Below are 14,131 nucleotides of genomic sequence, written 5' to 3'. Positions count from 1 at the left end.
AAGAAGCTTCGGTAATTATCTTGCAAGAAGCTTCGAAGCACTACTTATAATATTTGTTTCAGCCCTAATGGCCATAGTGATTACTTAAAGATTTGAGGATAATAATTAATACTTTAGGGAAAATATAACCCTAACTTTTACTACAGAGCATCAAAAACCATAGATGATAATTTGTAGGTTTGAATTTTTTACCCAAAGTAAAATCATAACAGGTTAGGAACATATAATACTCTCAGTTCTGATATGAATCAATAGTGAAACTTCAGCTAAAACATGTCTTTCCCTAGGTCACTCAATTTTAAATGGTATTGCAGAAACAAAAATTCAATAAAGTACATTTACAGTCAGCCAACAGTTCAACATTCAAGATCTAAAGTTACTAAGCATAAAACCTATACAGATGACAGTGAATTGGAATAGAGAAAATACCACAATTTAAAAAATGTGGATTTTAACTGTTGAAGTTTTTAATTAGTTAAGGTACTTTATTTGTTAAAACTCCAGTAGTCCTTAGAATGGAGTACTTACTTCTGTCTCTCTGCTTTATATGAAGCTGTAAGTTCATCAAATAGTTTGGAATTCATCTCCATGAAAGTTTTGAGAACATTATAGACCAGAGAAATAATGGTTTGGTTCCAGTGTTCTTTAGATATCCGATATAGAGCTGGGAACATGATGGGCAAGATGACTTCATTGTTTTCTTCCATTAGACTTAATATGTACTCGTTGTTCCAAAAATAAAGAGCCCTTTCAGCAACCTGAATACAACATTTTCAGTTTGAATGAATCATTTTCTTTTTATCACTATCTACAAGTAATTAATGAATATTTCTTCTCAAAAGTGTTCACAGATAATCATTGATATAAAATATGATTACGAATAACTTAAAATACTACAAACACTGCAGTTTTCCCCAAAGTGACACTTACTTGAAAGTGAGGGCTTGAAACACAACGGGCTACCTGCTTAAAGAGAGGATCTTGTATTTTGACAAATTCAGAAGGTTCTATCACATCCAGAATTTCCTCCATCTCACCAAGAAACATCACCTGTATGTTAAAATTTCAGCATTTAGAATGTATATTAACAATGGCAAATAGAAGAAAAATTTGTATTCAAGATTTGCCCTACTATTCTACTGTGTCTAACAAATGATGCTATTGTAAACTATTATAAACTCATATTTACTATATATTACAGCTGTCTGTGAAAGCTAGTCAAGTAGAATTTAGCAGACTTAAGTTAATTGAAAATACTTCTTCTTCAGGCAAGTTGTTCCAGTACCATAGTTAAACCACATGCCTTAAGAAATTCATATTCTAAAAAAAAACAAGCTAAAAGTTGCACTCCACCAGTAAAGAAATGAGATACCATTAACAAATAAAACTTGAAGGAAGTTAATACTAGCAACAGAAGGAAATGTTGCTCCCTCAGACTAAACAAGTTAATACTAGCAACAGAAGGAAATGTTGCTCCCTCAGACTAGAGTAAACAAGTTAATACTAGCAACAGAAGGAAATGTTGCTCCCTCAGACTAGAGTAAACAAGTTAATACTAGCAACAGAAGGAAATGTTGCTCCCTCAGACTAGAGTAAACAAGTTAATACAAACAACAGAAGGAAATGTTGCTCCCTCAGACTAGAGTAAACAAGTTAATACAAACAACAGAAGGAAATGTTGCTCCCTCAGACTAGAGTAAACAAGTTAATACTAGCAACAGAAGGAAATGTTGCTCCCTCAGACTAGAGTTTTACATTATTATTATTAATACAGCTGCATTAATGCATCCTGGAGCTTATTGTTTCGTATAGAACCATTGGTCAGGTTAGGGCTCTATAGTGAAAATTGTTCTATACACAAGTATTACCAGTTTTCCTTTAACTCTCTGAACCGGGGGTCGATCTAATTGACCGACCTCGTAACCACTTTGTACTCGTTATAGTTTCCATACTATAACTTTTAATACAGTATGTGTATCTTCACAAAATTTGTCAGACTTTTAGCAAACATTACATGTGTCATTTGTACACAGAAAATCAGTTTTTAATCAAGTACTTTTACTAAAGATTTGTTCACAAATACAAATTTTTTTTACCAAGTACGAGTGCAAATTAAGATTAGAAATACCTTTCTTTATTTCAAAAATCTCAAATTTCATTTGTATAACCTCTAAAACAACTTTTTTCAGTAAGATTTTATATTCTATCTATTATTACCTCTATCCTAACAATAATATTTGATTCTGCAGCCAATAGACAAATCAAAGTATAATAAAAAGTTGTAAAATCAGCAATAAAATAAGCAGCTGGGTCCTGAGGTTTCAAAGTAATTCTCTTGAGGGTTTGAACTGCTAAACATTTTACATATATTTTCTGTGTTTATTTTACTGTCAACAACTGAAGTAGCAATCCGCTGAAAATAAAGCAACACATAACTACTTGTGTTATTAGACTGTGACATTGAAATACGATATTTTCGATAGTAACAAAGCACATGCAAAGAAATAAGCTGACTTGATCCCTACTCTGAGAACACAATGTGGAATTTATTGGCCTATGTAACTTAGCGTTTATAACAAGAATTCTTCACTGTAATAACATTGCACTTTGAAAATGTTTTAATAAAAATACCTAAACTTTAAGCATTTGTGAATAAATAGTATTTATTGGTTGATGAATAAGTTTGCTGAAAGGGAAATAGCATTTTATAACCATGTGCACAAGTAATATTTTTGCCTATATTGTATACCGCTAAATTTGAAACACCCTAAAAGGATGACCAATACTCAAACACTTATATGTTTATTGGATTGGCTCCAAGCCATATAATAATTTTTTTTCACAGTTTTAAAGTGTTCAGAGCAACAACTTAATCTTCACACTTTAACAGTTACTTCAAAATTAGGACTTTCTTCTTCAAGCTATTTACAAACGACCAAGATTTACTTACACAGGAAACTGCTCTCTCTTAGTAGTAAACACTTAAACAAAAACATTAGGTGGGACTATACAATAGGTTTCAAAAGAATGTAGTAGTGGGAGGAGCCACTCTACTAGATTGGCAAAATATATTGACATCTCAGCAAATCAAAGAGGTTCTTATTTTATATTATGGTTTTTCCCATATCTCAAATTTGAGTTTCTAATTCATTAACCACTGTACATTTGTATGATACGCATAATAAAATATAAACTAAGCAATAAGATAAAAGGAGGTGCTATGTGACAAACATTGATATTTAACATTTTTTTAAATATTTTCTTTTGAATTAAGAAATTAAAACAGATATAATATTAAAATTTGAATTACAAATTGTATTTTGATGTTAATTCCATAGACACAAGTAATAGTAAAGTTCTTTAATAAAAAATTTTCAAAATAATTAAAAAGCCATGATATGCACTTTAACCTGCCCATAGTGAAAGGGTCAATGTATTGTCACATTACTCAATCAATGCAATTTTGTTTTTCATCTTCAACTGAGGAAACACACTGCCAGCTTCAAAGTACTTGGAACATAACCTTGAAAAAGGGTAAATTTTGTATGAAATGTAAAGTTTCACCAAACCTGAATAAATCTGGAACTTATTTTAAAAAATAAGTCAGGTTCATAATATGCACAAATACAAACAAATATGAAGTAAACTCAAACAAATTTAGTTCCACAGAAGTAAAACAGTTAGTTAAATTTAGAAGATTCTGTTTAACTCTCATCAGTACACCTTTAAAAAGTTTATGTTGTGGAACACCTGGGGGTCCAACCAGACCCCAGCAAGAAAGTACCATCATACCACTATTGAAGTTCCAAAACTAATTACATTACAACTTTTATGATGGTTAGCATGCAATGTGAAGCAACATAAAAATAGATGTATTCTAGAGGAAGTATGTTGACAAATCAAGAAATTACAGCACATTGTTCCTCTGTACACAGATTAGTATTAAACCATTCCTTAAACAAATGGTATATAAAAAAAAATGCCAAAGTGTTGTTATACTCCTATATTTAAATCATTATCCACCAATATATGATGAGATCAGCACAATACTGCAAAATTTAACTCCAAAAAAAACTGAAAGTGTATGTTGTGGATCCGAACAGACCCCAACACAAATGTATCCTTATAGTAGGCTATAGATTGAAGATCTAAAACAGGTTATTTAAAATAATTTTCAAACAAGGTTTCTATAAGATTGGGCATTGTAAGCATTCATCACAGAGAATACTTGTTGAGGAATGAGATGTTCATGCATAAATGTTACCACAATGATATTATAAGCAAACATATGAAATGATACTGTACTAATGAATCTAAGTTTCAAATGGACAGCAACTGCCTGTTGTAGAAACCTACAAATGTAGAGGACGATGTTTCGAAACATCGTCCTCTACATTTGTAGGTTTCAACGATGGGCAGTTGTTGTCCATTTGAAACTTACATTCATTATGAATACTCTGCCTAAACAACCTATCAAAGATACTATACTACATTGATGAATTATCCTCTATAATATCCTATATAGTGAAATAAGTGAACAGAAATTTGTTTTGTATGGTACAGGGTAAACTGCATGTATAGTGATGTTCCCCAGAAAAATATTAGATTATAGCTACATACTCTATCTGCCTGTTTCAAAAACAAGTGTCATACTGATCCAGGGTTTTTGCTTGACAATTAATTGAGTTGATATAAATTTGTAATGATTATGTAAAAAGATATACAACCGAGAAAGTCACGAAGCTCCATGTGGAGCCCAGATGTACTGATGAGGGTTAATAAGGGGAAACTTTTACAAGTAAAACAATGTAGTTTGTAGTTATAACATGAAAGTTGGATAAAGAAATTTTATTATTAGTGATTTGAGTGTATGTGAATACTTGATATAGAGGGACAATCATTTTCAGACAATTCTGAAAATCCTACGTGTTCATTTTGCAGTCTCCACATGTGTGTCCATTATGACAATAAGTTGACAACCAGGACAGATAACAGTATTGCGATATTTAATTCATTATTCTTTTATAGTGCTGATTTAATTGCCTGTAAAAAATTAATGTAATCAACAGTTTGTAATATACATAAATATATTGAAAAGTATTTAAAAAAAAACAACAAATAAACCTTCGCACTTTCCAGAAGTCATGATGGAGATTGCCTGTGGTAATAACACCCAAAAGTGTAGAAAATTGATGATCTAATTGCTATTAACAATCAGTACTTTTCACCAAGTATAATATGTTCAAAAGAACTTGAAACAAGAAAAAAAATAAAAAAAATAATATATATATATGCTAATTATTTAGATTTGGATATCAAATTAGTAAATGGAAAAGCACAACTAAATATTTTTGATAAGAGACTAGCATTTAATTTTCCCATCCTTGGTCTGCCCACCCCTAATAGTGCAGTTCCTCGTATGATGCTGAAAGGCATTATTACGTCTCAATTTAAAAAATTGTTAACCGTTTGTAATAACATCACGTTTTTTTGTTTTTTTTATCGATAATGTTATATTATTCATACCTAAATTAGAAAATACTAGATACAAATACTGGCAAATAATAACGTTTTTTGCAAGTTTTTATAATAAATTTCAAAATATTTTATTAAAAAATTTTCAATAAAAAAAACCTTTTTTGTCAGCTACTTTTAATATTAAAATTTATTCAGTATAGCCTGGACTGGAAAGACTAACTTCAAGTATCTGGGCTTGTCCTGTGCTATATTTGAATAATGTGACAATATAAACTACTTAAGGTAAGTCTTGTAGTTGTTTTAAGATTTTTTTTTTAATAAGGCATTTTCAGAAAAGGGTGGAGGTTGGGAGTAACATGTAGAATTATTAGGGTGGAGGATGGTAGGCATTATTTATAGAAACATATTTTTGGGGTGGCTTAATTTTATCTTATTTCTACCTTTAACTTTATTACATCTTTTTAAGGGTAACTGCCTTCCCACAACTGGCTGCAGACAGTGAAAGGTAGTAAGAGTTGAGACATTGAGGGTGTAAGCACTCATCTCTGTACCCTTAATGAATTTTCCAAAACTGCTGACTGGTTTCTCATCTGCTTTTTGGATTTTGTCTAATAGATGCGATATCCCCAACGTTTTTGGGTGCTATTTCCACAGGCAATCTCAGTTATGACTTTTGGACAATGACTGGAAAGTGCAAAGGTTTTTTGGTTTTTTAAATAGAGATTTGGATTTATATCAAGTTTATTATTGTTTTATAATGCTCATCTTGATTGCCTATTGATAATTAACGTAACTGATATAACAATTTTGAAGCTATACCTCTTATTATATATTTAAACACACACAAATAGTCCACATAAAAGTGAAGTTAGGATGCAATCTTTACAGTGAAAAATCCTAATTTGAAATTGAAGGTTTACAGATGACTCCATATTGAACCTAAGGTAGAAGTTATATCTAATGCTGTTTCTTAAGAAATTAGTTACCTAAGTAAGGAAGGTTTGAGAACATGATACTTAAAGCAAAAAGAAAGCTCCGTCATAAGGTTAATCTTTTTTTATGTAAAACGATGAGACCTAAAAACTATTCCAGTTATCCATTTTTTTTTAATATATTCTTTGTCCTCTTCCTTCAAAGATGGCCTAAATCCTATTTTTTAAATCTGTTCTATAACATAGTTTAAGCTCCCCTATTACATCATACTTCTATAATGTCACATGTTTTTCTAAAAGCTGTATAATGTGTTTAGTACTGTTATCTGTTGCTTTAAAGATTAGTCATATTCACTACATTCTGAGAATTTGATTTCCATAGTAAATATGCAAACTAAAGAAGCAAAAAAATAATATGTACTACTTAAAGGATACTGTTTTCCAGTTATAAGCTATGAATATGTTCTCACCCAAAACATATTTCCTAAATATTAACATTTCCCAGATATAAGAAGGTATTTTGTATTCACTTAAAACATTACTACTTTCCAAATATAATTTTTTCCAGGTATAAGCATTAAGTATTCACCTAAAACATACTATATCCTAGATATTATATTTTCCAGGCATATTACCAAGGGTAAAATATTCCTAAAAATGTACTACAGCCAACATATCATGCTTTCCAGACACATTAACAACATTCGAGTATTCACCTAAAACATACTACAGCCTATTAGGCATATGACACCATTCATAATGTTAGGAAAACATGAAGGTTCAAAAATCAATTAGACTAGAATATGAACCCCTACAGGGTTTTTACCAAGGATAAAGCACTCACCTCTTTCTGACTGCAAGTTTTTGGCCAAAACTTCATCAGTCCTTTGACTACCTATTTGTGAAAATGCAATATATATGTCAAAATCTTATTCAACAGAAATATAAGTACGTAATCAACAGAAAATCCTTTAATAACAAGTTTTTTATTCTTGGCTAGATTAGAAAACTAAATAATCCATAAAACTTAACCTTCATTAAAAACAAAAAAATGTTTACTATATTCCAAACTGTTTTTCATATTCATAGTATCATACTCATCTTTTCATTAACTGAATTCCTAAAGTAGAAAAATTTTAGGGATTACAGATCAAACTAATCAACAGAGAGCAATTAGATACCTAAAAAAAAAGAAACTTTAGTAAAAGCAAATGGAACTTTCCAAACACAAACATGTAATCAGTTGAAACTTTGAAGAGTGTGGAACAAAATGCTATGTAATAAAGATAAACAATAAAAAAAATGCAAAGAAAACTGTGTCAAGGAAACCAAGTAGCTTTGAAGACACACAAGTGAAACCACTTTTTGGTAAACAGAAAAATGTTAGACACTACATTCCAGTAAAGAATTTCAACAACTTGTATTCAAACTTCCTTGTTTTCAAAGTTTGGAAACCAAATCTTAATCAGAAGATGAGTGTACTACCATTAAAATTGACACAGAGCTAAAATCTTGCAAGTGTGAGATGTAAGTGGACAAAACACTTATGTTTTTATGACCAACATAAATCTTAGCTACTTTCCAGAAAAAAAAGTGGGTAGGGGAGTTAACATCATTATTTAACAGATCAAGTGTCCATAAAGTAGATTTTTGCCAATAAAATCAAAATATATGACATTCTAAGTGAACATCTATAAGCAAGAATAGCAAAAATATTTTTCCAGTTATCATCAACAAACTTGTGTAGTTTCACATAAACAACAAGTCAGACTTTGCTACCAAATAGTAATTTTGTCACCACAATGTATAATAAAACAATGCAAATACCAAGCCAAAACAGTTCAATGTTCAGGTGCACCTTTTTATTGTTAATTGAAAAATGAAATATCAAGGAAAACCAGTATACATTCTTTTACCTGATCAGTAAGGGTTGCATCTTTTTCCAGGAATTGAACAACACAGTAAGCCAACTGCAAAAAAATTAACATTGAAATAAACAAACAGCATAGAACTAAAATAAAAGTTAATTATTATAATAATAATAAGAGCAAAATGAGTTTAGCTCCTTATTTTGTACTAGTTCAACATTTCTTAAAAACAATTTTGTATATTTTGATGTTTAAAAACAGAAAATGAGTACCATGTTCCCATTAAATTAGGGTTCCAAAAAATTTCAAAATTTCATTTCTCTGACAATGGTTTTAAACTTTTTTTTCTGATCAAATAATAAATAAAGAACTTGCCCTCAACTGTCAAGGACAGTTAAGCCTCATTTTTTTATAGTAATTACAGTAATGCACTTTACAATTTTTATTTAATTAAATAATGCATCAAAGAATATAGACTAATAACATGCAAAAAGTAGACAAATTCCTTTACCTATCAAAATTTTTGGCTTTCTAACTATGCGACAAGAGTCGTTACAAATTCATCTAAGCTAGTCGTTAACTATCCCATTGGAACAAATCTTGTACTGTGAGTGAAATTGACGATATTCTGTTCAGAACACAATGTTATACAATACGTCATTTGACAGATGAAAACCTTAACTTTCTATTGGTTTTAAGTAACATATAATGGAATGTAAGGGAGAACTATCAACAAATTGTGAAAGAGGATGTGGCAAGAGGGGTCTGATTTTCTATTCAATAGCTCTGTAACCAAACAAAATTGAAAACTATAAAATCGTTATTGCTCAGACAAACCATAATTTTTAGAGTAATTTATGCTTAACTTTATACTATTTCATGGGGTGGTGTATAAAATAGGGATGATGACATGCTACGAGAAAATGTGTCATGTGGGTTACACTAGTGTACGTTCAGGATTGTTTTAAATATTGCCTTGTAGAATTAAGAACTTAACAGTTATATACCATTAAAATATGGATTATTAGCCAGGATTTTATGCTATTCTAATTTGTATGCCATAAATAAAAAGTGGTTTAATATAATTTTGAATGTAAGACACAAAGCTTGTGTCATGTGCAGTAAAGGGTTTCCGGGGCGATAGGTTTAATGTATGTCAATAAACTTGCCATCTAAACACAATTTATAATTCAAAGTGTAATATCATTTAACTTTTAATTTCTTCATTCCAGAAGGAAATATCTAAAAAAAAACTCTGAATCTTCACTCTTCTGGATCACATGGTACATACACACACTGAATTCATCCCTTTAGTTTTCACTACTTCAATAATACAGCTTTTATACTGTTTAACCAATTAGAAATGCAAATGAAAAGCAAGAATATTAAATTTGAACTTCTAATCTTCTCAATTTGCTTGATAATAATAAATGGCAAATCCCACCTTTCCATAGCTTTGAAGGCAATTATCTATATCATGTCTACATGTCTGATAGACATGTATATAACCAATGGAAACAGCACATTCTAACATACAATAATTTTTAAAGTTTTTTTTTATTATATATATATTTGGTGGTTAAAACAAAAGTTGATAAGAAAAGCTTGAAATGTTGCTCCTAGCAGTAACAGAATTCTTTTTATCCTATTTATAGCTTAGTTAGAAAGACCCATAAAATTATAGTACTTTTGGGAGATTATTGTGCCTAACATATTTTGTGTTCTAAAATGCATATTTGAAAGCTACATAAATTATTTTTCCAATAACCACATATTGAGAAAAAAGTATGGTTACTGATCCATGGTATCCAAGTGCAAATGGCCTTAATGCTAAATTTCTTGTATTATGTATTGTTACATATTATTTTTTAATAAAAGCAACTAAAATGTAGAAATTAGAAACTTCTTTAATAAAATTTAAGTTGGTGGGTCACTTTGCAAGCTCACACATGATTATAACCTGATTGTTTGCTTACTCTAGGCTTTTATTGGAAACATTGTATCGTGATTTTTTTCCACACAGAAAGAGGATATAAAAGTACATTAAGAAAGCCATAAAATTAAACAAAAACAGATGTGAAAAAGTTAACAGCCGAAATTGTGATAAGTAACTTGTAACTTTCTGGTCAATACAGCAATACTGATAACAGAGGAAAAAATAGTATTCATTACATTTCATATTTTTCTGCTTTTCATTTCACTGTAATTTGACAATATCACCACTGTTAGTATTATGGTAGAGAAGATAAGAGATAAAATATAAATATTTAAAACAACAAGTAAAATTGAGATATTCAATTTAGAGGTTATGTAATGAAGTATGAAAACTAAGATGAAATGAGCCAGAAAATCACCCTTGGCTCAATAAAGGCTTCATAAATTCACAGATAAATCTTTAACAGATATATTTAATAAGGTTTTTTTTTACATAACTGACTTGTGTCTTGCCAAATCTTGTGAAGATACACTTAGTAAATTCAAGAATTATAGTCTGCACAGTTTCAAGCTTCCAAGGCAGGTCAAACTGACCTACTTCATATGGAAAGAATTGAAATATATATATAAAAATGTTTTGTTTTGCTACAGGGTTTCTAAATCCTGTTCAGCATTACTAAATATTGTCCAAGGTGTACAGGGAAAACTTCAGAGATGAAGAATATCTTCTGATATTTTCTTCTTTTATGTGATTACAGAAAGTTTTATAATTCAAATTATGTATTTCACTTCCAGATTGTTAATCCAAATTTCATGTTTTAATATATTTCTGTGACATCCCCAACCATTTTCTATTTCTCTGATTTTCCAGGTTTGTAGAAATCTATAAAGTACATTGTTTCATCTACAAATGTACAGATTAAACGAAAAAATCAAACTTTTGTCTCTTCCACTGCTTTAGAAATAAGATTGAGCAATTTTTTCTTTCTTTCAAATATTGGAATTTCTAAAAGGAAAAAATCTAAAGCTTCTATTAATTAAATTACATTCAGTGTGAAGTTTTTATTTTAACGCTTTCAATACGGTCTAGGTCCCTGGGACCAACCTTGTAACTATTTTGTGCTTGTTATAATTTTCATACTATAATTTTTAAATTAGTAACCATATGTTAACGAAATTTGGCAGATTATCAGTAAACATTACAATGCTTTCATATGCAAAACATTAATATATATTTTTTTTTTATTAAGTTTTAAGGTTTGTAAAGCAATATTTCTCTCATGCCTTTTTTTTTCTTTTCACATTTTGAAACTTCACATGCAAAATACTTATGTTGTCCAGATTGTTATCAAACATTTCTTAAAGAAAACTTTATATGTTATTTTCAGTAATTAATCTCTGTATGGGTTCAGCAGGTTTGACCGATCTCACAACTACCATAAGAAATTAGGAAATAAGTATAAATTATGCCTTATTCATTCTAGAATGAACACAAATTATAATATGAAAACAAATGTTTAGACAAAATAGCTAAATATCATAACATTATACATTGATAATATTTATTATTTTTATTATATTGACCTTTTAGCCATGCCTGGCTAACAAAACAAAAGTTACGACGACACAGAGCACATGCACTCATGTATCCAATAATATATAACTGACCTTTAGTCTTTACAAAGTAACTTGTCTTTGCTGTGTTTTAGTAGACTATTATTTTGTAAAATAGTCATATTTCAATTACTATATATTACACATGTGTATAGATTATTGCTATTTTGAAACAAGTTCTTAAACTTATCATTCTTAATACATAGAACAGTAACTAAAGAAGTAAAGCAACAATTATCTTTTCTATTTAAGACCTTTGTTGCTGCTTGACATAAGTTGTTAAAGCCTTTAAAGGATTTACATGTGGAGGATATGAAAAAAAACTTATTTTAGGTTTTATATATACATTTGAATAACTAAAAAATAATGAACTACTACATTAATACCACAGAATTCCACTATAATTTATCAAGTTTAGTAACTAAGATGCATTTTAGTCTAAAAACATATGAAGTTTTGAGCAGACTAAAGACACACTCCACCTTGTTGAAATATTGGTTCAAAACAAAGAAATTGCACCAAGCCCATTAAAATGACTGAGAAAGCCACTAGGGGACATTCTGAGCTTCCAATTGGTTATTCATGTCATATACAGAAGTGTATATAAGGAAGCATTTCCAAAAATGGAAAGAGGTGGGTGGGGTGCCACTGATTTATTACATGAGCAATATCACAGCAAATTGAAAAGATAAGATGTTCTTATTTTATATTCTAGCTTGTCAATATTGATAATTTGAGTTTCTAATTTGTATGAAATTATAGCCTTAGTATTTTGACCTCACAAACATCTAATTTGAACCAGTGCTGCATTCAACATACCAAAAATCGATGTTTATCTGTTTTTTTTAATATTTACTTTTAAATTATAATCTACAGTTTGATATTAAACTTATTGACATAAATTCATGAAATAGTAGTTCAATAAATTTTGAATTCGAGTCAACAAACAAGATGACATGGCCTTTAACCCTTGACCCACCTCGAAAGGGTTAAAGCAGTTTTGCCACATGTTAGTCCAAAATGACGTGATGCACCAATACAACAGACTACTGAAGATCTGTTTGAAAGCTACATAGTTTCGGTAGTTACAAGTTAGTCTAGTGCTAACCATAAAGATTTGAAATTTCTATTTTAAAAATCTTACAGGGTTACCATTTTGTTTTAGCCTTTTTTTTTCAATGAAGCTTTAAAATTATTCTGATATTAATACTAGTTCAGTTAAACATTTCTACTTTTAAACTTGAGTACTACTGGTTCTAGGGTCAAGTTATCACTCACATAGGCAGTTCTACAGGCAAATTTAACTCTAAGTCATATGTATTTTACAAAAATATTCTTTGTTAAATAACTGATTACGATTAATAAAACTGTTTTCTACCACCCCAAATGTGTATTATACAACATATAACTAAAAATACAGGAGTCCAAATGTAATGAACCACCAAAATTTTCATGAATTAGTTCACTGAAGCAACACATCATTCATTTTCCTGTGGATACTTCAAGTGTATATTGTCCCACATAAATGAATCAAAAACCTGCATCAGCTGTAGTCTTATTAGCATCAAATACACCTGAAATCTGATTTTGATGCAGATACCTCATTCATGTGTACCACACTCAAGATGAATTCCAGCCTAATTCTCTTTGCAAATTAAAACTCAAACACTTAAAATATTAGAGTTTATTTCTTAGGCTTCCATTTAGATAAAACAATGCACCATTTCTTTTACAAAAATAACTAATCAACATGCATAAATCTGAAAGTCTGTAAGCAGCACATCTGGGACAAAATTACTAGCTTTGAAATTTCATGGTAATTTTTACAGTACGAGAAACAACTTAAATTTCACAGTTTATCTAATTATATATATATGGCAGATTTTGTTAAACAAGACCGATGTCTGTAGGTTTACTTTCTTCTTAGAATTCTTCTCAAGAAGTCGATAAGCCGTCTTAACGTTGTTAGAACAACGGGTAAAAGTTGTAGCTAGTGATTAGTTGGCCGACGTGTTTCGAATGCGTTCTGCATCCATTATCAAGGCTGAATGTTGTGTGAATTGTGATTACTGTTGGTGGATATTTATAGGTATGTGTAAGCAGGTGGTGGTATCTAGCTCGTGGGAGGCGTTAATTGGTGGAATGTTGTATTGTGGCTTGGGGGTTTCTCGCCAAGAAGCAGCAGTGTGCGTGCTGTTCCTGTCGATTGTTTGTTGATCATGGGAGTTTGCTGTAGGATTTTTATTGCTTCGTGAATTTGAAAGCTAATATTTTAGTGATCATGGACAAACAGGAATATAAAAC

The 14,131-nt window shown here is 30.2% G+C and overlaps 1 protein-coding gene across 1 annotated transcript in view; it reads right to left on the bottom strand.

Annotated features, from left to right (window-relative positions):
- Positions 1 to 14,131, bottom strand: part of LOC106468510 (serine/threonine-protein phosphatase 2A 56 kDa regulatory subunit epsilon isoform-like) — a gene marked incomplete in the record, with an annotated part of 69,491 nt that overhangs the window by 5,728 nt on the left and 49,632 nt on the right. The window contains 4 exon segments of the mRNA XM_022396846.1: positions 529 to 758; positions 931 to 1,050; positions 7,255 to 7,305; positions 8,327 to 8,380. Coding sequence (XP_022252554.1) covers positions 529 to 758; positions 931 to 1,050; positions 7,255 to 7,305; positions 8,327 to 8,380 — 455 coding nt within the window.

The sequence above is a fragment of the Limulus polyphemus genome, unplaced genomic scaffold (assembly GCF_000517525.1).
Source record: "Limulus polyphemus unplaced genomic scaffold, Limulus_polyphemus-2.1.2 Scaffold3033, whole genome shotgun sequence".
NCBI lineage: Eukaryota > Metazoa > Arthropoda > Merostomata > Xiphosura > Limulidae > Limulus > Limulus polyphemus.
This window is presented reverse-complemented; position numbering and strand designations above follow the sequence as displayed.